Source organism: Leuresthes tenuis, unplaced genomic scaffold (assembly GCF_036924035.1).
Source record: "Leuresthes tenuis unplaced genomic scaffold, fLeuTen1.0.hap1 SCAF_5, whole genome shotgun sequence".
NCBI lineage: Eukaryota > Metazoa > Chordata > Actinopteri > Atheriniformes > Atherinopsidae > Leuresthes > Leuresthes tenuis.
In genome coordinates this window covers 3,585,326-3,609,280 of record NW_027325359.1, presented here as the reverse complement: position 1 = coordinate 3,609,280, position 23,955 = coordinate 3,585,326, and the positions used below count along the sequence as shown (strand labels likewise).

Below are 23,955 nucleotides of genomic sequence, written 5' to 3'. Positions count from 1 at the left end.
AATTAGCTCAATATTAACAATGGTCAGTGCTTAGCAGAAACAGACAATGTCAGGTGCAGATGTGAGAGTGGTGAAATTAGCATATTCATAGATCCTCATTCATTAAACGAGGAAGAAGATTTAGTCATATCCGAATCATTTTAAAGGAATTACGTTTTCCAGACAAAAACTTTTAAATGTACAAGTTTGAGAGGATTCATACATTTCCTTTCATAAAGGCTTTACTGCTTAATGTAAAAAAAGTGTCTGACCTTGACGGCCCAGATGGATTTCTCCAGTGGGTGGTAGAGCTTGAAGCAGAAGCCATCCTTCTTGGAGGGTCTCTCAATCAGCTTGCATGCAGTGAGCAGAATGGTGCCCACCCAGTGATCTGCTTTGGGAGTCTTATAGATCAAAAGTACTCCGGGCTTCAGGGCGCACCACAGCTTGGTCCAACTCTTTAAAGAGCCACGGATCTTGAGAAGGACAAGGGATGAGACGGGGAGCAGTTAGAGGAACATGATGTTGATGTGCAACTGCAGCTGAAATAACCCCAAAGGTCCGTGTTGTGTGTGCTGGATATAAGCGTGAACACATTCTAAACTGTACAGTTACTTCAGTGGTAATTATAACATATTACAAAAACAATGAGTAGGAGATTATGTGAAGAATTGTTGATGTGATCTGTGTGACAGCAAGTAGAACCTTATTCTGCATGTGACTGTGTGTTATAACGGGCTCACACCTTTAGCCAGTTGGACATGATGACAACACTGGGGTCCTTGAGTGCACTGGACAGTTCTTTCGCTGCCCGTTTCTTCTCTTGCCTGTAATTTTGCTTTTGGACCTGTTAAGAAAAAAGAAAAAAAAACACACAAATGAGTCATCAGAGTCAGTGTCAAAGGACTGATGTGAATAAGCAAACACTAGGTGGAAGCAGAGTCAAACAAACTGTAGCATTCATCAGAGACGTGTCACTCATACTACATATTTCAAAAGGTTCCAAAATGGCTTTTCAACATGTGATCTACTTCATGATTAATGAAATGTTGCATCATAATGCTGAACATTTCTTGCAGTTGTCTCAAGAAAGGAAGTGATGTGTACCTTAAGAGACTCCTTTCGGGCAAGCTTCTCTGTGGGGGAGGGGCACTCCTTCTCAACACCATTAAACATCCTGGACTCAGACTGAGAGTCGGAGTGGGAGTGAGGAAAGAGTGAAAAGAGTGATTCACAGAGACATAGACTCTGAACTCTTACAGCTTCTGTGGAGATTTAATTTTACATAAACAACGGACTGAAAAGTAGCCTCAAATATTGTCTTCTAAGTTTTTATTGGGGCAAATTTTGAGAAGAAAATGCTAAGTTTTTACTGATGATTGTTCATGGATGTACTGCCACGGGAATTTATCATCTTATTTATTATTAACTTAAGGACAGAACAACGTTTCTACATGCTAGTGAGAAGGTGGTGACTTTCAGTCAACAAGGGAACTAAGCAGGCAGTCACTTCTGGTTTTGTGACCACAAACCAACTAACTTCCTGAGTTAGGACCACAAAGGGCACAAAGAGTTTGATTGTCTCCATCAAACAGAGATTAGAACCATATAAGTAACTGTGATTGTATTGTGACATACAGTATAACTACACAACTACACCAAAATGATTTGAATAAATCTTTTGGTGGGGCCACATAGCCCTTTAAACACATATATCTGTGTTAATAAAAAAAACAACAAAGCCACTCTTAAAGCATATTAAACAGCCACATCCAAGTGTAAGTGACAGCATGCACGGATAAAGCTGCTCTTAGCCTCGAATTGGTCTAAAAGGGCCTTTGGGATGGAAGAAAGGGCATAAGGCAAGACCTGCCGCTGCACATGTGACATTACTCGACATAATGCAGGCAATATAAAGGCAATATAGTGGGACTGAGTGAAGCAAAGCAACATGAGGAGACAAGACATGATGAAACTACATGGTTGCCACTGGCAACATTAATTTATCATTCCTAATTCATGTTTCTTAAGACTGAAGACGGATTGTTAAGACTGATAAATAGTAAGCAGCATCATGGCCAAATAGGTCTGCGTTGCTACATAATAGGCTTGTGATCCCAAGACATAGTTCCCACCATGGCCTTGAATTATAAAAAGCAGCTTTAAGATGACTTCTTTATCAGGCCTTGGAAATGTTTTCAATCCTGTTCTGTTGGTGCCAATTTATCATTAAGCAGTACCTGAGCTATCTAATTCAGACTGTTGTACGTCTAATTACATCTTTGTAAAAATGCTCTGAAATCATACGACCTCCATTAAAAGCCTCGATATATTTAGAAGCTCTGTCAATTTAAGATTTTGCACAAAATTCAGTTTGCTAACACGGTAACGATAAGAATAAAAGAAACGATCTCAAGAGGAATCAGTGTTAGCTCACCTATGGTGTCATTTATAGTGAGCTGTTGAAGAACTGCCCAATCAGGAACTGTGTTCTTACCTTGCTGCCTGGTGATTGGGCAGGACTAAGTTCATTACTCAGCATGGAGAGACCGTTCCTGTCTGTTTCACTGCCTGGTGGGAACCCACAACACACAGTCACATACAAATGCGCTCGGTGAATAAACCTGCTGACAGACAGTTAAAGCACGGCAGCCGCCAAAACAGCTAAAAAGCAGCAGACGGTTGTTGACTTGTATGGAGTAAGAACATTACAGCACTGCAATGCAATATTTGAACAGACAAGAAATCCACCAGCAAAAGTCAATGAAATATCATCATCCTGTCATATTCACGCTCCGTTTGTCAGCTTTGACTTTTTGGTGTCTTACCTGGAGTAAGGTTATAGAGGTCGTTGTCTCCTCCATAAGACAGGTTCCGGGTGAGGGTGCGGGGGTCAATTTTGGGTGGAGAGGTGGCACTGTGGCACAGAGAAAGCCTCCGATGAAACAGATTCTCCTCCTTCATCCTGACAACTTGCTTGTCCTCTGTTGGGGGAAAGTGCAAAAGGAAGAAAGAGGGAAACGTGATTTCGACCGTAAGGTGGCTGCGTGTATTTGTCCGTCTAATGCAAGAATTTACATATCATCCCAGCGATTTCTCCTGCCACCGAGGACCCTCTTCTTCTTAATCCAATTTACTCTTTTTATTTCTTGCTATATTCCAAACAGAGCTCTAAGCCTAATGAGACTTCTCTGTGTTCATTTATCTGTCTGAACCTCCACCCTTTCACTCTTCTCCCACACTAACAAAGCCCTACTGTACAAGGACATGTCAGTCTGTCCACATAACAACACAGTGCATGGCAGTGACAACCAGTTCAGACTGCACACTGTCAGACTATTTGACAGATGGAGGCTCCAGCTGAGTTCAGCTAGTCTGTCCACAGAGATCGACTGTCCAACAACTTTTTGAGTCATTCTGTTATTAAACCTTAAAAAGCCCTTCTGCCAATGAGACGCACATATCAGCAGACAAAATGCAGCTAATGCAGATGTGCACAGGCTGTGGCTCTGCAGCTTTATGCTGTTCATTTACAGCAATAACTGGATGACTCATAATCTTTGGCCACCAAAACAAGCACACACATACAACCGGTGTGCTTGCTGTATGCAAGTCTATTTTCTCCTCTACTGAGCTCGTTAAATATTGACAATCAGAAAACTATTCTTAGTATGCCGCTATCAACAACTGCATGGAGTCACAGCTGCTCGCAGTCAGATCATTATGCTCTGAGCTGATAATAGCAAATCAGTGCTGATGTTAAAACAGTGATGTTAATGGAGCAGAGCTGTTACCACCTGCTCTGTCTATGACCATGCTGTGCTCCATTCAGACCAATTATAGTCCTATTCACTTTGTGCACGTGTCGTATATGAGACCCTCTGACTCCGAGCCTATTGAGCAGCCTCGCCTACAAGTCCTCAATTACAACATCCAAGAACAGAGTCTTACATAAGACTCATTTCAGTGTCTTCAAAGACTGATTCATCTTGTAACCTTCCCACATTATTCCACGGTGACTGCACTGAGACAATGGCAGTTTGTGAAAATGGTGAACACTGGAACTAGTAGTGACTGTAGGAATTTTCACCGTTAAAGGGTGCCCTCCCTCTACAAGTACATTTGAGTGCAAAATTAAAAAATACAAAGCTCACACCACTCCCTTCTTCCCTCTGTTGTCTATGCTGCCTCAGTGACTCATGCTTTCAACATCCAGACTACCTTCTCATTTCTGGTCCTGCAATCTTTCCCGTTACTCCCCCCCCCTCCAGCCCTTTGCTTTTTTCCAATTTTAAAGAGGCTCTAATAAATGATCATGGTAAAAAAGAAAAAAGAAAGAAAATGTAAATGTAAATGGCCCCATTTGTCCTTGCAGAGCAGTTCTATAAATAGCTCTATTGCTGCAGTGTATATGTGCATGTGCAGTGCAGCGCTGAACCCTCTGTGAGGTGCATGCTGCATGGAAAAGAGCTTGAAGCTTTAACACAACACAACATTAAGCACAATGGGCTGCCAAGCCACACACACACAGAATTAATACCATTTACAGTACAGGCCAGAAGTCAGGTCAAGACGTGGAGACACAAACCGACTGACCGGATCAACCAATCACAGCTCACTCACACAACTGCAGAGCCGGATTAGGTGGGGAAAAAAACTGAGAAAATGAGCACTGAGCATGAATGTGGCATCCTTACATTTGTAATGTAATCGCACAAGATGGGGTTCTAACAGTGAAGCACATATGGAGGACGTGCCAGTGATCGGTGTGTTTGTTGAAAGAAAAGAAATGAGTGTGTGGACACGCATGCACGATTGTGTTCCTGTGTCTGGCTTGCTGCTGCAGACTGAAGGGAGGATTACAAACACACATGATCAATTGCCATTAAAAACGCTCCTCTCCGGCCAGCCAACCTCAACACGAGAGGAAAAGCAGTGCATGCAAAGCAGTTCAGTTCCAATCGTACTATTTCAGAGGTGAAGAGAGAACCTTTGTGTGTGAGAGGAAAGAAAAGCGTCATGCTCAATAAGTTGTGTGTGAATGTTTGTCTGCGTTAAGTGTGGATGTGACATAATTTGGTGGGCGGAGCGAAAACCTGCAAGTTTTCAGACAGTCGCTGCAGGGAGTGATGAATCGAGTAGTACACATAAAAGTGCCATAACAGTCGTGCTACACGATATAATAATGAAGACCTCCGGTCCTTTCCCACACACAACACGAGCAGTGTGCGAATGCTGAAAAGTCACAGTTACAGATTACACCGTAATGAGTCCACAGTAACTAATGATACTGCAATATCTGTAGAAAACTTAGGAATAATAAAAATGCCAACAATAAAATAACTTCAATGCTTTAATGTTTGTGTTTTGTCTCTTTTCTGAGACCATGCATTGCAAAATGATGTGCAAAAGAACAAGTGCATTGAATGGATTCTCAACCAACAAGATTCCCAGAATTAACTAACATATCACGGTTGTCATGAGCACCATCACATCAGCTCTATAACAGATAGAGAGACAAACCCATTCCTTGTCTGATGACAGAAAGATGCAGGGGTTTCTAACAATTATTAACCAGCAAGTGTCTTTTTTGTGCAATTTTTCATCTCATGCATTCGATCTATAACTGTATAATTATGCAAAATATAAAGACATATACATCTCAATCACATCCCAAAAATCTATTTAAAACATTTAGCAACAAGTTCAATCTTTACTTCTAGCCAAAAAGTTAATGTTTGTAAAATATCGAAGGTGTGAGGGGAAAATAAGTTCAAATCAATCATATATCAGCGGGACCAGATCAGTGTTGGCTGCACCGACATGTTTCACCTGTGATGAAGGGGAAGCTGCTCCCTGACCATCCAAGCAGCATTTCACTTGCTCTTAATTTGCCTGACCGTCTCATGAATACAAACACAACAATGTTAAAAGTCAACGCTCACCTCTCTCTGCACATAGAGTAAAGTCTAACGTTATCTCAGTCCAGCAAAGCCAAACTATGCAGGTGCTGGGCGAGTATTTATCCTGTGATATGAAATGATAACACTAATACGAGAGTAACAGCCGCGGACTGGTTCAGAACGCATTCCTGTGCCATATGTTAACATTAACACAAAAAGTAGGGCAGAAAAACCAAGCAAAACAGCAACAACAACAACAGAAGTGCCTTACCCACAGTCACCTTGTTGAGGTGAAAACACTCGACTTGCTGTCACATGGAGCCTGTTTGTTTTTAGTAATCATTACACCACCTGGGACAGGGTTGGAAGGCAACCTCTGACATGTTCCAACCTGCGCATTGTTAATAAGCTCCACTGACCTGACTCGAGTAAATCTCAGTCTCTGCACAATGCTGCGCGCGTTCCTTTCAGCAGAAACACATTTTCTAACAGTCTCTTTGTAACTGGCCAAAAAGTGTCGGGTTCACTTTGCTGATTAAGAGCAGAAAACGTGCAACGCTGAAGCAGTGAGGAACATGAGCTGGGAGCTGATTTCACAGCAGCTCTACATCAATTTTTAAACCAAAAGAAGCACGACCTGAACTTTTTCTGCAGATTCTGGCAAATGGCTTCTGTAGAACGAAAAAAAAAATGTGTTTATTCATTTATTTATTTGAATCCATTAGTTGCTTATAAATGGAGAAGCAACAAAAAAAGTGTTTATTTATTTATTTATTTTTACTTATAAGTGGAGAAGCAACAATCTAATGCTTTACATAGAAATTCAGCTTCTGGATGTTTTCACAGACAGTTGCTATAACTGTCTGTGAAGCTGAAGGTTATGTTTTGGCACAACCTTCAGGTCTGTCATTAGCCTGAAAAGCATCGAGAACGAGCTGAGAAAATACAGACGCCGTTTCTCTGTGTATCCATCAGCTGGAGATGTTTGCTGAACAGCTCGAGTCTTTCCCCGCAGACATTAGGTATGTACAGAGAACACCAAAGGTACACAAAGAGGAACAATGTTGGCCAAGACGGGTCTTTGTTTTTCCAAAAGAAACTGGGAGAGATGGGAGTAAAACAAAAAAACATCGTCTTAACAATTCCAAAAATAAGGAGTCCAATAATAAGAGCTAACACCCAATGCTGCAGACACTCTAAAATAGACAATATTTGACAAATACAGTAGCTCTCCAGCCCTGAACTAGATGTGCTCAGCTTGTATGTAAAAGCCTTGCAACACAGACACTCAGAATCAAGCCAACTGTTCTTAATATGATTGCACAGATTAAGTCCAGACACTCTCTCATCCTTTCATCTATGCCCCTTTTAACGTCCCCCACCATGTTAACCCCTCGTCTCCAGTGATGACAGGAATAATGGATGACCACATGACCCAGATTAGCACCAATGGGATGCTGCCAAAGTGCAGTGTGTGCACCAACAATGAACATTACAGCAGCATGCTGTGGCAGATGAGAAAAGATAGAAAACATAAATAAATAGTGCTGCTGTACCAGCACATGTGCTGGCATTTGCTGTTGAAACAAAACTAATAGAAAATCCATTTCATCTTAGTATGTTCACACGAGTCTCAATACTGTGGAAATAACACGTGAAATGATGGTCACTGCTTTGTGAACTATGTGTTGGTAAGAGCTACGTTTAGAAAGAGCGACCCCGTGTCGTACACCGACGCTCTTATAAATAAAACAAAAGAGTTTGAATCTATAAATGTCCAACTAAACAGAAGCAAACGAGGCATCGACAACTGCAGCTGCTGTGTGAGACTGTATGAAAAGAAGGCAGAAGGAGGTCTGCTGTTTAAAGTGTTCTTAAAAAAGCAAAAAAAGCAAAAAAGACATGGTTTAATTCTGGTAACCACTGTGGGAGGATGTGTGGTTTACTTTTTCTATTCTCTGTCTTGTGGGGAAGTCGGCATGGAGAACATTTCCTCCAGTTAAACTTCTCTAACATTCACCTTATTAAAAACAGCAGACCTCCTTTGCTGTCAGGAATTTGCTAGATGGCGAAACATCTTTACATCCTTTAAACCGACATCTGTACCCTGTTCTGTCCAGCAGCCTTTTTCCTGATGCTCTTTCAGTATCAACACTTTATATGTGAACATCTTATCTTTATTCCTATGATTAAATTCTGCAGATTTCTCAGAGATAAAGGGATCTCCAGCACACATCCGTTACTTGTGTTTCAGGTTAGACGAGCAGGAGACGCAGCCTCCCTTGATACACACTTTATGCGAGGCTTCTGTAACAGAAAAACGAAAGAGCAAAGCAATCGTGGCCTGTTTGTGAGAGAAGTCTTATATAGAGGTGGGAAGGAGCTCGGAGTCTGTTTGAGGGTTAGACTGAAAAGTAGGGATGAACAAAACTCTACCTGAAAATTGGCTGCTCTGCAGCGACATCAAATGTAAAACATAAATTCTGTGGATAAAGTATCTGCCTTTCTTACCCCACAGTCTCGACTATTAGTATTCAGTGTCTCAGTCTCTGATCATTACGCACACACATACCCACTTTTGTACCTGCTACAAATCATCACGCTGAACAAAATGTCATGCCCACAGTGGGAAGTTAGAAAACCACAACCACACCACAGGCACCATCTCTCTTTGCATGTGTTTTTTTATGATGCAGCGGGGCATGTATCTGATTAAACAGACACCGTCCCAAACAACCACTTCCAAATTCCTTTCGAATTCCTTTCTTGGTGATAAATAAACTGCGGTGTAATTTCCTTGGAAACTAAAAAGCCCTTTTATCGTCTTCCTCCAAAACGACCACGTGAGCTGTGCCAACCCTTCGGATTCATTATCATACATGAGCCGAAAACTGTAGCAGCAACATCTGGACCACTGCTTAGAAAAAGGAATAATGGGGCACTGTACTGGAAACATACAGTACATAGCAATAATCATGTGTTCCCTTTTTGCTTTAATGTACTAAATGTGATTAATAGAGCAGGCCCCAAGACACAAACTGCAGCCATCTGTGAGCTGGTAGACAGGCCGAGGCAGCAGTGCATATGCTGGGCTCAGGGTTTGAGGTTGCTGTGTGTGAGCCAGCCTAAGAAAGGCCTTGTCAGAGAGAGCTGATGCCATCGTGGCACACAAGGCCCCATTGTGTACATGAACTGCAGCAACAGAGAAGTCCGCATGCACTTATAAACCCACATGTACAAATATACACACTGAGTATCCTGCCAAGGGTTTGCAGTGTCAGGGGACGCCAGTAATACATCTGAGATGCTGCAGGCATGAAGCACCTTTCCAACCTCCCAAAAGGAAAGAAAAGGATCCAACTATAGAATGACATGAAAGGAAATAAGATATGAAATATATACATGACCTACAGCCCACGGAAATACTTTAAACCTTCCTCGAAGACCACAGCAGTGTTTTTCATAGGAGTTCTTTTCTTAAACGCATGCTGTTAAATTTCTGTAATTCTTTTGTCTCCTTTTCATTTTGGAAAATATTGATATACGCAATAGAGCTGCACGTGAAAGATGATATGACTGAACAAATACGTCAATATATGGCACAGGTGTATAAAGGAAGGCAACATTTCACAAATGTAGCTGTAGAATAATGATAAATAATCCATTTTCAACATATTGTGCAGCTCTAATGAGCAGTATCATATATATTCATGTATACACAACAGACTGTTAGACGGGCTCAGTCACTTTGAATTATTTGTATAAAAACTGCTATAAAACAAAAGGAAGTGGACTGTGAAGCCAATGCATGAATGGAAACACTTAAACTGAGAGCTCAGAGCAGCTTAAGAAACAGAGGAAAGTAGATTAGAAATATCGGAGCTAATGATCTGCGTGGCATATCTCTCATGTTTGGTAATTTGAGATTTACCCTCGAGTCTCAGCTGAGCCATCTGGTGAGGTCGGTGTGGCTGGCAACCTTTCTCTTCAATCCACGCTCAATCAAACTGCTCCGGGTAAGAAAAAAAGAAAAAAAAAACTCCTGACCCATCCCACATGCTCCGAACAGAATTTGACTCCCATCCACTGAATGTTTACAATCTCAAAAGTCAAAACTAACTTCCTTTGGCAGCAATTTGGCTGAAATCTGATGCAAACCACCAAGTGTATGAATGCTGCCAATATGTTTTCCTTGTTAAACACTTCGACGTGTCCAGTCAAACAAACTCGTCCCATCGGTACAAATAAAGTAAATATCCAGTTCGGTCTGAAAGTTCTCACCTATTGGCCTGACTGGGAGACAAAACTAATCTCTTTTCTAGCAAAGCACCTTTGTCCAAGAGTATCAGGGATGAAGAAGGGATCAGCAGCAATTTACTTAATGAGTTACAAGGTATTTAAAAGACCCAGCCCAGTTTCAATTGTGTGCCCGTTTAAGGATGCAACAAGACGACAACACATCCGATCAGGTAGCATGACAGAAATGTGCACGGTTTCATAGAGGGTGGAGAAGAATGAGTCTTCATGGTGCGGTGCACAGCGCTAATAAGACATAGAAACGGTTTTGAAGCGCTCACCTTAGAGCTTCATCCTATCAACAAATGTCACGCAGAGGCTTTCCTTCAGCTTGAAATGACAATCCTATTTTTCTATTCCCCCGAGCAGACAATTTCCAAGTATGAATGAGCAAGACACCAGCCAATTTACTCGTCCAATTGCAGTTTGAATGATATAATAGAACTATATAAATGACATTATTTCTTTTGCTCCTCTTGAGGTTGTTGCAGCTATTTAAATGCCTTGTTAAGATTACTGCATGGCCTTTTAAGAGAGCTGAAAGCTCTTAGAGGCAGAAAAGTTATAATAAGCTGTGTCCATTACAAACACAGGGAAAGAGAGAATAAAGGAGCAGAAAATGAGTTTCTTTGTGATTAAGGCAGCACAGGTTCCTGGCTGAGCCAAGTGTTTTCCTCGGGGGAGAGTGTTTGGTGAGGCCTCTTCTGTCTGTCTCCTGGAGAGAAAGGGGGTGTTAGGAGCTGGAAGGATGCCCTCCAGCAGAGACGGGAGGCTGCCTGTCTTAACTAAAAATAAATCAAGAATTGACTAATGACAAGGTGTTGGATCAATTACTTTAATTAACAATGCCGAAGCAAAAAAACAGCCTTATTGAGGGCAGAGGGTGATGAAAGACTCTTTGAAATGTAATATCCAAGCGTGCCAATGCCCACATTTTTTAACTTTTTAATCTAATTGGCCATTTTACTGTGAACCTTGGGTTTGCCACGAGAAGCGCGATCATTTCTCTGTTTGTAGCAGCAGAACATGAAAAGAAAAGAAAAATACTCTCACCACTTGTGATTTATCAGATAGACTGCAGGGTTATTATACTTCAGCAAAAAGGTTTCCTGAAGGCAGAGAAATTTGTCAATGAACATGCAATAGAAAGTATTCGAGGAAAAAATGAGCAGAAGATCACAGATTCCCAGCGAGTTTTGAAATGAGTCAGACTCAGAGGCTGAACTATCACACTCCTACACAGGCACTTTTAGTGCACACAAGGATGGTGAAAGTGGCTGGAAAGATGGAGATAATGTCTATATTTCTGGAGCATTCTTTAGCAGTGACGCTGGCAAAGACAGTAGGGCCGGCTGCCAAGAGCACCTTCTATGGCAGCTCGGTCGTGATGAGAAAAGTCCCAGATATTAAAGTCTCCCTTCCAGGCACAAGGCACTTAAGCTCTGTGACCATCTCCACACTTTGTTCAGTTCTACACAACGATAAACTCAATGTGTAGTGACAGGTAGGGCTGAACGATATATTATTGTTATCGTATCTAGATCTGAACATTCAAGATATTAATATGGAAAAAGCAACGATATAGATCACATGAGTATCAGCTTCGGTTCAGCTTTGGCTCCCTGTGCCTAAGACCATGACAACAATGTGCAATGAAGGCGCATCGGTGCTGCGTTGAAGGGCACAAACAACAGGAATCCACCACCAATTTTAATTTGTTGTGTAAAATCAAGTAAATTCACCCTAAAATGCTGTAAATCAATCAACACAATAATACCAGACACTCACCAAACTGTTTGCTAACAGACTATATTTTATTCTGCAAATCTGCTAACCACCAGCCACTGGCATCAAGAGCAAGATAAACATACAAACAAAGAAATAAAAGTACAATAGTAGCAATACTGAGTTTGTACCTCAGTGATTGGAGACCACAGAGACCCCTGTCTTTGGCTGATATGGAAATAAAGCAAACAGCATCTGTCAAAGCTACACCGGAGCACACAAATAAAGAAAAACTATTTTTCCAGTAGAACAGTAAGTAAGGCACCTGTCAGAGAAGCAAGTGGCTAACTTTTGCAATGGGGGAGGGGGCATCTTATCTCTTCACTTAGCAGGCTATAAAAAAGCAAAATGCTGCATGTGATTGTAAAAGAACTCATAGCACCAGCTGTGGGTGAGTTAGTGTGAGTTTATGCCTGGAGCAGAGGCAGCTGATGTGTGGAAAGCTGCTGGAACTGAACCTCAACTTTGTTCACACCGACTGCAATAAAAACTAAAAAAACAGAAGGAAAAGGTGTTGTGAAGCACAGTTCCCCTAAAGTCAGGTAAGCTAAGCTAATGTCACAGCAGATGGAAGGAGAGAGCTAAAAGTGTGTCGTATAAATGTTTGGGGAAAAGTCTCTCCCAGTCTGTAACAGATGTCTGTCCATCCCTTTCCTTTATTGTCTACCACACACCCTCTTTATGTTCCTCCATCAGCTTTACATTGATGGACTTTTTCTTTTCACCTACAGAAACACAAGCTTATTCTTACAGAAGTGATAATAGACTATTAGGTCCACTGAACACTGGAGTGCAATGAAAGATCATCAATGGTAATAGTTAACATAAAGCTGCCACTTTGATTTCTCTTGGAATATTTTCCTACCCTTCATACAAACTTATTCTTTATCCATCTGTTCATGGGTGGTATCCACACTCGCAGCCAGTTAACTTTCTATTTCCCCGAGACTCTCTCCTACTTAGTTCTAGATTGCTACCATCATAAGATCTGCATGTAAATAGTGGTGTGTTAGTTTTGCTCCAGATACCCCATTGCATAAATGAGATCATAGGGCTTCGTTGTTCACACAAACACAGCAACATCACAGAGAACTCAAGACATTTTCAGCAGATCTAACTCAAGCTTGCTGATTGTTATTCATATTTCATTCAATCTTGCTTTGCCAAACAAAATGCTGGAGTGCTGAACAGCCTATTTTCTGTGAACAGGGCATGGAAATGGCCAGTAGAGATGCTAATTACAGTTTTTTGTAATTACCCGTTAATTCATCTTGTTATTTGGAGTGACCCTTTCTTTCAGATCAGGGTATGAATGTTTTGTCTTTGAAAGTCTTTAACGAATTAGCTCCAGACAAAGATTCAGTGATAGAATATAGGCTTATACTTACACAGAAACACTCATTTAGCCACGCAATTCTTTTCATTAAATCACAAATGAGCCACATCATACTTTGCTCCATCAGGTATTGATCAAGCAGGCTTTGAAGCTTGGACCAATCATGGAGGGAAGAGAAGCTGTGCTATCAACAGTTGCAATATTTCTATTCATTCCACAATTTCTCTTTCCAGAAGGTTACAGACCAGCTAAAAATGTAATTATCTTTTGCAGTGTAGGGTACCCTGTCCTGTCGTTCAGTCATTGTAGTTTTCAGTCCCCCAGATGCTTTAAATAAACATAAACTGCCATTTGGTATCTCACCGTTAATTTCACACTCTATCTTAGAGATAAAGCACGAATTGGGATTATGACAATTTTGGATATTTGTCTCGGCCTCAAAGTACTTGAGTGACTGAAATAAACAATGCCAGCGTGATGCAAAAGATCAAGAACGAAACATGAACATACAGTGCAGTAAAGCGTGCTCAATACCACAGTCAATCTTACTGAGGTAATGGAGAGCAGATAAGGGAGATAGTCACCAGAAAGAAAGTTAAACCTCAGTTTTATAACCACTATCGTAATACTGCATTAAATAAAATAAGTCTCAATATGTGCGGCAGTAACCTGGCTGTGAGATGTCAGTACAGGTCGGGGAGTTTTGTCAGGTTATTTATTAAGTCATTTACAGTTAAATTTAATGTCTTCATACTGCTCACAAACCAAGAGTAGCTGTAGCTCAGCAGATCTTCCAAGTTTACATGTCAAAGTAACACACACACACCCCCCCCCCCATGTGTCCGTCACTCGTGACAACGTAAGATAAGTAGCTTGGCCGCGGCTGAACCTAAACACGTTCTAACAAAAGTAGACGGGCGTGTTTAGACTTTCTTGACTTCTGCCACATTTTATTCTGCAGACATCTGAAGGTAAAAATTCAACTGACAACACTATGTCAGAAAGCTAAAAGCAGAAAGCGTAGGATTACTGTATGGTCACTATCACACCAAAATATACTGTTCTGCAGAGAGAGGACCACCTACACTCATAAGTTAAAGCTTGCTCATAATAAAAAACTTAATGCCTGCTGGACAGATGTGTCAAACAGCTGGACGCCTCTCGTAAAGCTCACACAGCTAACCTACATAAAGACACTGGCACCCTTATCCTTCCAGGAGAGAGCAAATACACAGTGTGTTATGGAGGCTGAAAAAAGAAACAGTAACTTATTATTATATCCCTACTTCTGTATCAAAGATCAACAAGTGCTCAGGCTGACTACAGGGCTTTGAGGATCTTTTATAGTATCCTTCAGAAGCCGACTGTGAAACTCCAAACATCCACTCCCTACTAAACCCATTTAATCTGACACACCCTTTCAAGCTGATGATGTCAGTTCTGTCAAACCATCTCTCTTCATACAAAGAAAGCACTTTCTGTGCAACTCTGACCCACAGGTTCTCGCTATGGGAACGAAGTGGTCACAAAGATGGAAAAAGTAAGAAAAGTCCACTTCCCAGCCTGAGAGACATGCCCTAATTTCTGTTCTGCTAAGAAAGGCAGATATCCCTCATGGCAACAATGAGTAAAAATGTGCTTGCATCTGTGTCAGACTGATGTCTGGAACAAAATGAGTTCACAAATTAGACGAGTAAAGCCTTTACTATTCAACAGGTCGGGACTTTGGACTTTAACATGTATACGGCACATGCACACCATTTGTTAAAATGAAGCTAAAGCACTTAAAATGAGCACCAGCATTATTCATATACTAAAGAAAAAAGTGAGCCACCAGGTCTATGGGCTCAGCTTACCTTTCACCTCAACAGCAGGAGACACAGCATCCAGAAGCCTTTGCTGGAGCAGCCTGTCTCACCTGCAGACATACAAAAGTTAGAATAAGGTTTCACTCCAACTCACACAAAAGTGCCTCAACCCCAGCGTTCGCTGCTCCTTCCCATGCTCCTCCTGGTCACACCACTGTGCTAAAGCCCCACCCCATTCAATCCGAGACCTAAGGGAACTGCTAACATCTTACAGTTTTTCACCTGCACACACAAACCACCACAAGTCAGCTACATGCCCACACCTCACCCAAAATAGCTATATGAGCGGACCGCTGTGAACGAAATCCCACCCCTCCCAAATAAGATAATTAAAAGGGTAAAATGCTAGCATCCTAATGCTTGCTCAGTATGTTTATCACCAGAACAGAGACACACTTCACCAAAACTAAAACACATACAGTCAACTCACGCCATCATACTCATGGATAATTACTACTCTTTATAGCAGGAATCGGACAGTCAGTGCAATGTCAGTTTGAAGCAATCTCCCTCTAAAAGGTTGGACCTGTTACGCCACATTTTGTGTTTTTAACAGCTAAAAATATTGAGTTCGCCACCAGCTGTGTTTGGTTTTATCTTTGTTTTCCCCTCGAAAGGCCTTATAATCATTCTTGTGGAAAGAACAATGCGTTCTCAAACAGCTGGGATGAAAGATAAACCAAATATGGACAACAAGTGCTCAGTTTGTCTCAGTTAAATTGTTGCAAAACGTATTTAAAAAAGTACTAAAAAGACGAGTTTATGAAGAGGAAATCTGCAGAATTACTCAGAATACAAGGCTTACACTTTGTAATGACATCAGTCATCCGTTGCATCACAGGAAGAAAAACCTCACAAAGAAATCACAAATTCCTACTTTATCAGTCTGTGCATGGATCTCTGACGATAACACCTTCGGTAATAATTTACTGGAAAACCAACACGTGTAAAATGGGTTGGGCAGCTGTGGCAAAATCTGTGCCTCACATCCTACTGCTAAGAAAAGGAGGAAGCAATGATACTTGAGCATGTCTAACCTAAATAAGTAGTGAACTGAAAAGGAATCAAAGAGCTGACAGCGCTAAGGGGAAAAAAGAGGGCTGGTAGAGCAGGGGGGATGAGACCAGCACACAGTGAATTAGAACAGAGAGATGCTGGGAAGATGGAAGATGGCAACAATTTGTTGGTTTTCATTTTGTGCAGCAGAAGAATCATTAAAAAAAAAAAGAGTTCAAACTGGATAAAACACTGACCCAGAACGTAACAGGGTTCGGATGGAAGGACGCCAGCGTTACACTCCTCTGGCTGTCCCACATTTCCTCCCTCTGACCAGATGTTTATGCATCTGTTATTGGGGCCGACTGACTAGTAAACTTCATGCCACACAGAAATAATGTTGTGTGATTTCCCCAATTACTCCTGCTTTCTACTCATAGCATATTAATAGAACTAATTCACATATAATTCAGGAAAGACGACAGTTAGCCACACTAGCGCTGCAAATTAAAGGCCATATGGTTATGGACTGCCGAGTTACTGTGCCCCATGCATATTGTATAACCAGCATTCTGCTTGTTTCTCTCCAAGAATACAACTAAGCAACATTTGCATAAGAGCATTGTCGGTTTGCCAACTCTCACAGCAAAGAGCCAAGACTGACTCATAGGAGGGGGTCCAAGCCAGAGCCTCTCCAGTGATTTATAGTCGATCCTCTGGCACAATTAAAAAAAATGACAGTGCTGTGAACAATAAACTGAAAGATGGCAGATGCCCCACATGAGAATTAATGGTTACAAACTGCTAAACAGCAACTATTTGGCATTTTAACTGATATCTGTTTGGTCCAAAAGCACCAACACTGGCAACCCATCAACTTTAGCGGGTCAATCTGTGTGAGGTAAAGAAGGTAAACCAACAAAAATTTGGTATGGGGCCTTGAAATATATCTGCATGCAGGACATCCAGGTCAAACATGACTCAGAAGGGACGCAATCACTTTCCATGTCCCTATTCACACAAGGGTTATTGAAGCAGAAAATAAACAATAGACAGCTGTGCTAGTTATGCTGCTGTGGAAATTAATGGCATGAGTGGAACAGGACACTGATCAATCACTAAATGAAGCTCGATGTTGAAACCAGCAGAAAAATCTACTCAGTAGTGCAGATGAAAAGCTTCTTTATTTGGCGTGAAAGGAACTATCTGACACTTTTAAGAAGATACTTTATATCTTTGTACTTTACATATAAAGGTGGGCCAAGAAGATCTAGATCAGTTTCCCCTCTGTGCTTTCGGTACACCGTTGAAAACCATTGTGACCCATAAAATTGATACTGTCCATCATCACAGCCTGGAAGTCACCTCTTATAAACGCACTGCTCATGTTAGATAGCCCATATACCTATTATTGGTGGCCTATCACATTATGAGGTCAGATGATGATCCCATGTCACGGAAACCACGCAGCTTCTGAAACCCAAGACCTTTCTGTAAGGTTACAGCGATGCTTGCTTCCTTGGAGCTGCTTGGCATGGACAGCTATAGCAGGGAGTCACAAGTTTCCGTTGAGTGGAACATATCCATGTCACTTCCCCTCCACCTGACTACTTTACTGGGTAAATACAGAGTCTACAGCGTCATTAATACTATCCTGTTATGTGGGGATTGTTCATTTCCAAAAGCAACAAAGCTGCATATTACATTAAAAAGGTATCGACTCATTTGTCAACAGCAAATGAAATGTCATGACTTGAAAACATCAGGAGCCAGATGCCAAAAACACTCCAGCTAATCTGAGTCTGCACGGAGCACCACCATGACCGTCTAAAGAGGGCTTTAGCGGGCTGATGACGTAATTAAGCCTCCCAGCGACACTTCTTTCATGAAAAAACACACTGTGTAGAAAGTATGTCAAAGTCTTACAACAGTCCAGCTGCAAACTCAACACAGATGCTGCGGCTTATCCCCTGAAACTGCAGATTACTCGGATTTGACATGGGGTGAGCAGAGGGCCGATCATTTTCAGGGACTGGACGAAATGTCTGCGCCAACATCGAAGTAAATGGTGTCGAGGTATGAGCAACAGTCCCATGTTGCAAGCAATTAGCAAATCTGCTGATCACAAAAACAAATATACACATTACAAATGGAAATAACACAGGGAGTATGGACCAACTCTCAGACTCAATATCACTGCACTGCACTGTGTTATAAAACTAGAATAAATGCATCCCGTCTACACAAATGCTAAATCATTTCTAGTACGTATTAGTACAGTCTTCACAAGGTAAATACACTGGGTGAGTGAGGCCACATTATTTACAAAAGCAGCAACTCCATAAAGCAAGCATAAGATGTGTGAGAGGTGGATATTGATTACAGAGGCGATAGCTACAGAGAGAACGTTCACAACAGCCTGTGAAAAGAGGAGTGGTGGATGTATGCTTTTAAACCTGCTCCGTATAGAGACACCAGCTACCTGTGAGCATAGTAAAAGTCCAGGGGTCCAGAGGTTAGCTGCAAATCTTACGTTTATCCGTGTGCATGCGTTGGATGTAGTCAGAAAGACAAAAACCACCTATAGAAAAATAAAACTGGAACACTAAGCAGCCCAACTCGTTGTGGCACTTCTGTGTTCTCACATAGATCCAGTGTAAATAAAGTGTCTGTGCCTGGCATGGCCATAGAGCATATGTCAACAAATGTAATGATTATCAAATGTTTGTGATGGAGAATTAAACAGTTTTTTGCTTGTATACAATCTAATAAAACTAATATCATGACAGTGCCATCAGTCAGACAGTCAACTCCTGTCAAATGGTGGAAAATGACATTGAAATATAATGTTTCAGGTAACATCACAAGATGTGAAGCTGCCATGGAAATTGAACATTTTTTAGTTTCATCCTGCTGAAAAGTTAGCTTCAAAATACATCCAGCTCCCTTTCAACCATTACCTGCTGTCACCAGTGACCCAAGTTCAAGATCTCATGACAGAAAAATCCTGTTTGAATTTTTAAAGGGTTGCAACTCAACCACAAAAACATGTCAGATGTTTTAAAGAACCACTTTTTTCTTTGTCTGATTTCATCACAATAAAGGGGGAATTTCCACAGAACAATGTGGTAAAAACACAAAAGACTAGTGATATCAGAAGGTGTTGTAATCCCAGTGTGCGTTCGGCTAAAAGCTTGAAACATTCTCAACAAATGCATGAGATCAATTTGGACATTTTCTAATCTAAATGGAGCTTCAGTGAAATCTAGAAAACATACTGTTCACTTAAAAGGGATTTTTCTCTGCACGAAAAGATGCTATTTCTGCAACAAATGGACTGATTTGGGGCCATAAAGGTCCATCTTGCAGCTGTAAAAGTAACTTTGAACAAAAATCTGCAGGGGATGGGAATCTTGGCACAATAGAGGCTGCTAAAAGTGCTTCAGCTCTCCTGGGGAAGAGAGACAGATTCAGTGAGGAACGATATTAGCCTAGATTTCCCCACTAGATGTTGGGGAAAGTGTTTCTATCTCAGGGGACCGGGAGAGGCGCTGAGACTTATTAACCCCGGAGTAGCAAAGAAGATTGACATTCAAATCAGTAGCTTAAGGGTATGTTTTTAAAAAAAAATGACATCATTATTTACTACAGCATTTTCGTGTTTTCTTAAAGACAAACAGCCAGAAATGTTATTTTTTTTAATAGTAACCAGCCGGTCATTTCTGTGATGCCTTGCCTGCATTCATTTGTCGATATTGATAAATGGATTGAAAATGAATGAGGCGGAGGAGGGGTGAGATGCACAAATGGTCCATAGCAACACAGTTATCATCTTAAACACCTACACAACCACGACTACCTTAGGTGACCTCTCCAGTAACATCAAAATCAACAGTCTGTGGTTGAATATGGCATTTCCTAAGTATCCCTCGCAGCTCAGCATGAAAAGTTATGGCATCTGTTGTTCTGTCTTCCTGCTTGAAAAACCAGCGATAAAAACTCAGCACCAACAGCCACCCACAGAAAGTGACTCAATCAGCTCCTCACATCCCCTCCACCCCTTTGTTTTTCCTTCATTCACTACCACTCTCTCCCTATTTGTCATTCACAGTAGAGCAAAGCCATAGTTCTACTTGATAGGCTTAAGGCCCAACACCATTATATATCCCCACCTGATTAGGGGAAGGCAGACCGTCACATGACATGACCAGACATCAGGTGCTTACAGACCAGTGCATGAAATCTCCCCTTATTGTCCAAACTAAACTGCAAAGTGTAATAGATGTTTATTGGCTTAGTAATAAAATATCAAGAGTCACTCTGAAAGAAGAGTGTCAAACAGGTTCTATTTAGGGCAGCACAGACTTGTGAAAAGTCTGATATGCAAGTGAGAGTAGTGTCTGTTCACGATTTAATGACCCAGTTCCAATGGCCATGCAATATTTATGACCTTCGAATGCTTTCTATGTTACCATCACTGCTATTGACACTGCGTAAGGTCCGACCTTTTGCAGTCAATCAATACTGGCTCGATCTTTGTCTGATCCAAGCCTCAGAGAGAATCCCAATAGTGGGTATTTGTGTGCATCTGTGGAAAGATGGAGTCAAACAGAAGTTCAGACTAACGACAGAGAGCCTGAAGCAAAAGCCCAAGCAAAGAATGTGCAGAGTTTTGAGAAAAGGGAAAGAGAAAGTGTGGAACAAAAGGAAGCCATCTTTTCTCGCTCTGCTGCCATTTCCAGGTATCACTTAACATCTCACACACTGGGATTCATTTCCCCTGTTCCTACCCTGTCTTTTCCTGTATTTTGAGTGACGAATTTCAGTGGATCTCACCATCAACTTAAGTGTACTTGAGTGTTATTCTAAGCCCAACTCAACATAATACCAGACAATTAAAGATGATGAGCTCCTCCATCTTAAATGTGCAGACAGATAAAGGGAAGCGGTACTACAAACCTTCGTATTTACTCACAATCTGATCAAAGACTTCGAACCACAAGTGTAGCCCAACCCACACTCAGCTGTCGGGGCTGATGATAACTAAATTACTGACTTATCCAAAGATATCTAAACGTGATCTAAATAGTGCTTGCCAGCATTGATACTGTGCTTGTTTGAACAGTAGCAAGGCTTTCAACCATGAAAAGACTTGGGTGCAGCAACGAAGCATGTCTTCAAAGTACCAGATTAGACATATCTGCAATTACAACTTGATTACAACGTCTCAATATCTCTAAGTAAAAACTAGTTTCTCCATTAAAGGCAGTGATTGCGTTCTTGTGATATTACATTATCATGCCAGTGATATAAAAGGATCCTAAAACACCAATTTCCCTTATCACAGGACCATATATTGGCTTAAAAAATACCCAGCTGTCTGGACAATGCTAAAGCTGAGGATTTGATTAAAAAAAAAGAAATAGATAAATAAATAAATCATAAAAAGTGAATGCTATTCCATACAATATTCTAAATACTAAAATGGATCTCTTCATATATTGTTAGTTAGACTTATATTTGTGGCGTGGGCTCCATTTTCTTGTTTTAAACTGAACTAAGTGCCTTCAGGTAGAAAAGCTATGCTTCTGAATAAGTTCAGATACCCTGCATTTCTTTAATACCGTTGTTCCATAAAACTCACGTATGCTAGTAACACATCTGCAATGTGACTGTATCTAATTACAACTCCCACATTTAATTTCTAACCCATGTCAAAATGTCCAGTTCATAAAAGCTGTTGCACTGAACTGTGAACACAAGACAAAAACCCCAGGTTTGGTAATACACTGATAACAGAGGAGCGACATCTTTCTGAGGATGATTCAGCCTCAAACTGCATGTATGCTATATTTCAATGTCTATTAGCCTAATTTCAGCCATCAACATTGCCCTGTGCGTGCCATTGCAACGCGTCGCAACGTGCAAGCCCCCATAACCGCACACAGAGGGTTTCGATTCCTCTAATTAATGGAGGTTGTTTGGAGGTAAAATTATTAACTATGTTTATTTCTCCGACGATCTCTCTCTGTTGTCGCGTGTAACGTTATCGCGCTTAGCTTGATCGCGTTTGCCCGTTCGGTTTATTACACTTCACGGAGGATGGCAGCAGGAAGGTACATCACACACATACGAGAGGATCAAACACAGGTACTTGCCCTTGTTTGTCACAACCACCGTGGGAATCGGGTTGCCTCATGGTTGCTATGCAAACGGGTGACAGCGAAACTACAGCCGCCCGGGGCTCCGCTAACGTGGGGATGAAGGCTTACTTAGGGTAGCAAGCTAGTAACGCTAGCAACTACCCAAGGAGATGGCAAAGCAAACACACACAGATGACGTTACAATCACCACAGACCAAATTCCTCCAAATATAGCGACTCTAGCATGCCTAAAAATACCGTCAAACCCTCATTCCCTGTAACGGCTATGGGAGCACCGCTAGCTAGCATAAGTTAGCATATAAAACATATGTTAGTTGGATAGATAGAAGTAACTAAAAAATAGCAAGTTGTCCTCCTCGTTGTGTTGCCGAAAACGTAAACTTACTCTTTGTCGATCAGAGCAGCGCTCGTAAAGTTTCCCAGCTCCCTTCCCAGTTCTGTGTCATAGCAGGGTACAGAGGGGAGACAGCTGGGTTGTGGGGAACGGTCGGGGTCTGTCGGAGGAGAAGTTGCTCCGTTTCAACATGGAGAGAGCGGAATAGACTGGATCCTCCTGCTGCGGTTCATGTGGCTGCTGCCGCGCAGGGAGCTCTGGCGACACCTGTGGCCACAAAGGCGCACTACACATGCTGCACCGCTCCGTACAGACTATCGAGTGGTTACGTTGCTCTTTATACCAAAGACTCATTTTAATTCTCACATAATGTGCATCTGGGGCCTTTTGCACTGTGAAATTGTTAAACAAGTTATTATTTTAATTTTTTGTATTCACAGTGTCAGAAACTTTTTTAAAAAAGGCATTCAAAATTTGTACCAGTAAAAGAAAACTTCAAGTACATGTTTTTATTTATCCAGTGAGCCACATGATATGTATAATGGCCTAAAAAACCCCACATTTATAATGAAATTTAGCACTTCACACTCCACTGAAGTAAAATACAAAAACATCGCCAGCAAATGTCAGATGTAAAGTACTTCTTAGGCAGCACAAAGTTGTTACATCAGTGTAACACTTTGTGTTAATATCAGTGTTACACATTACATTTTATTCTATGTCTATGACATATACATTAACACATGATGCAATTTACAACTGTATCTTGTTAAGGTGTAGCTCCTCTGAGTATTTTATATATTGTTCATACTGGCTACGTTATTACTACGTTATTATTTGGTTAGCATTAACACCCGTTTGTAATCAAACATGTAAAGTAGGTTTTATTACTGAATCTGTGTGGGTTTTCTGGCACTTTTGGCTTTTATTGAATCTGGATCAACTCATTATTTAATTTTTGCATTTGCAGGTTGGATAGCTCTCATGATTGCTCCCACTCTTTGTATACTTTTTTTTTAAATTGAAAGTGACAGCAGAGAAAACCCGAAAGAGACATTCAAATGCCAGATCTATTTTTAAATGTAACTTGTGGATGTGAGAGACATAAAACAAGGATGATGTGGATGAGTGGAGAGATGGAGAGATGGAGGGATGCCTCATTGAAGCTGACATTCTTGCAGAATCTTATATTACCATTGCACTATACAGTGTGAAAACAACTATATATATCGTACTTGGGTACATGGGAATGTAGGCCTGTTGTAGGCTGTAAAATGTTTCCCTGAAAATCTTT

The 23,955-nt window shown here is 41.2% G+C and overlaps 1 protein-coding gene across 8 annotated transcripts in view; it reads right to left on the bottom strand.

Moving 5' to 3' along the window:
* The window catches only part of osbpl5 (oxysterol binding protein-like 5), a 35,794-nt gene extending 12,912 nt beyond the window's left edge, over nt 1–22,882 (bottom strand). Inside the window, exons 1-7 of one of the 8 annotated variants that reach the window (XM_072385501.1) lie at nt 22,713–22,882; nt 15,156–15,217; nt 2,808–2,963; nt 2,477–2,550; nt 1,087–1,167; nt 725–826; nt 252–455 (exon numbers count right to left, since the gene is read on the bottom strand). In XM_072385501.1, coding sequence (XP_072241602.1) covers nt 252–455; nt 725–826; nt 1,087–1,167; nt 2,477–2,550; nt 2,808–2,943 — 597 coding nt within the window. In that variant the 5' untranslated portion in view covers nt 2,944–2,963; nt 15,156–15,217; nt 22,713–22,882. Of the gene's footprint in view, nt 1–251; nt 456–724; nt 827–1,086; nt 1,168–2,416; nt 2,551–2,807; nt 2,964–6,153; nt 6,208–9,813; nt 9,869–15,155; nt 15,218–22,712 lie in introns of those variants that run through there. The other 7 variants (XM_072385504.1, XM_072385506.1, XM_072385500.1 and 4 more) reach the window with 7 other exon arrangements.
* Between the last annotated feature and the right edge of the window lie 1,073 nt (nt 22,883–23,955).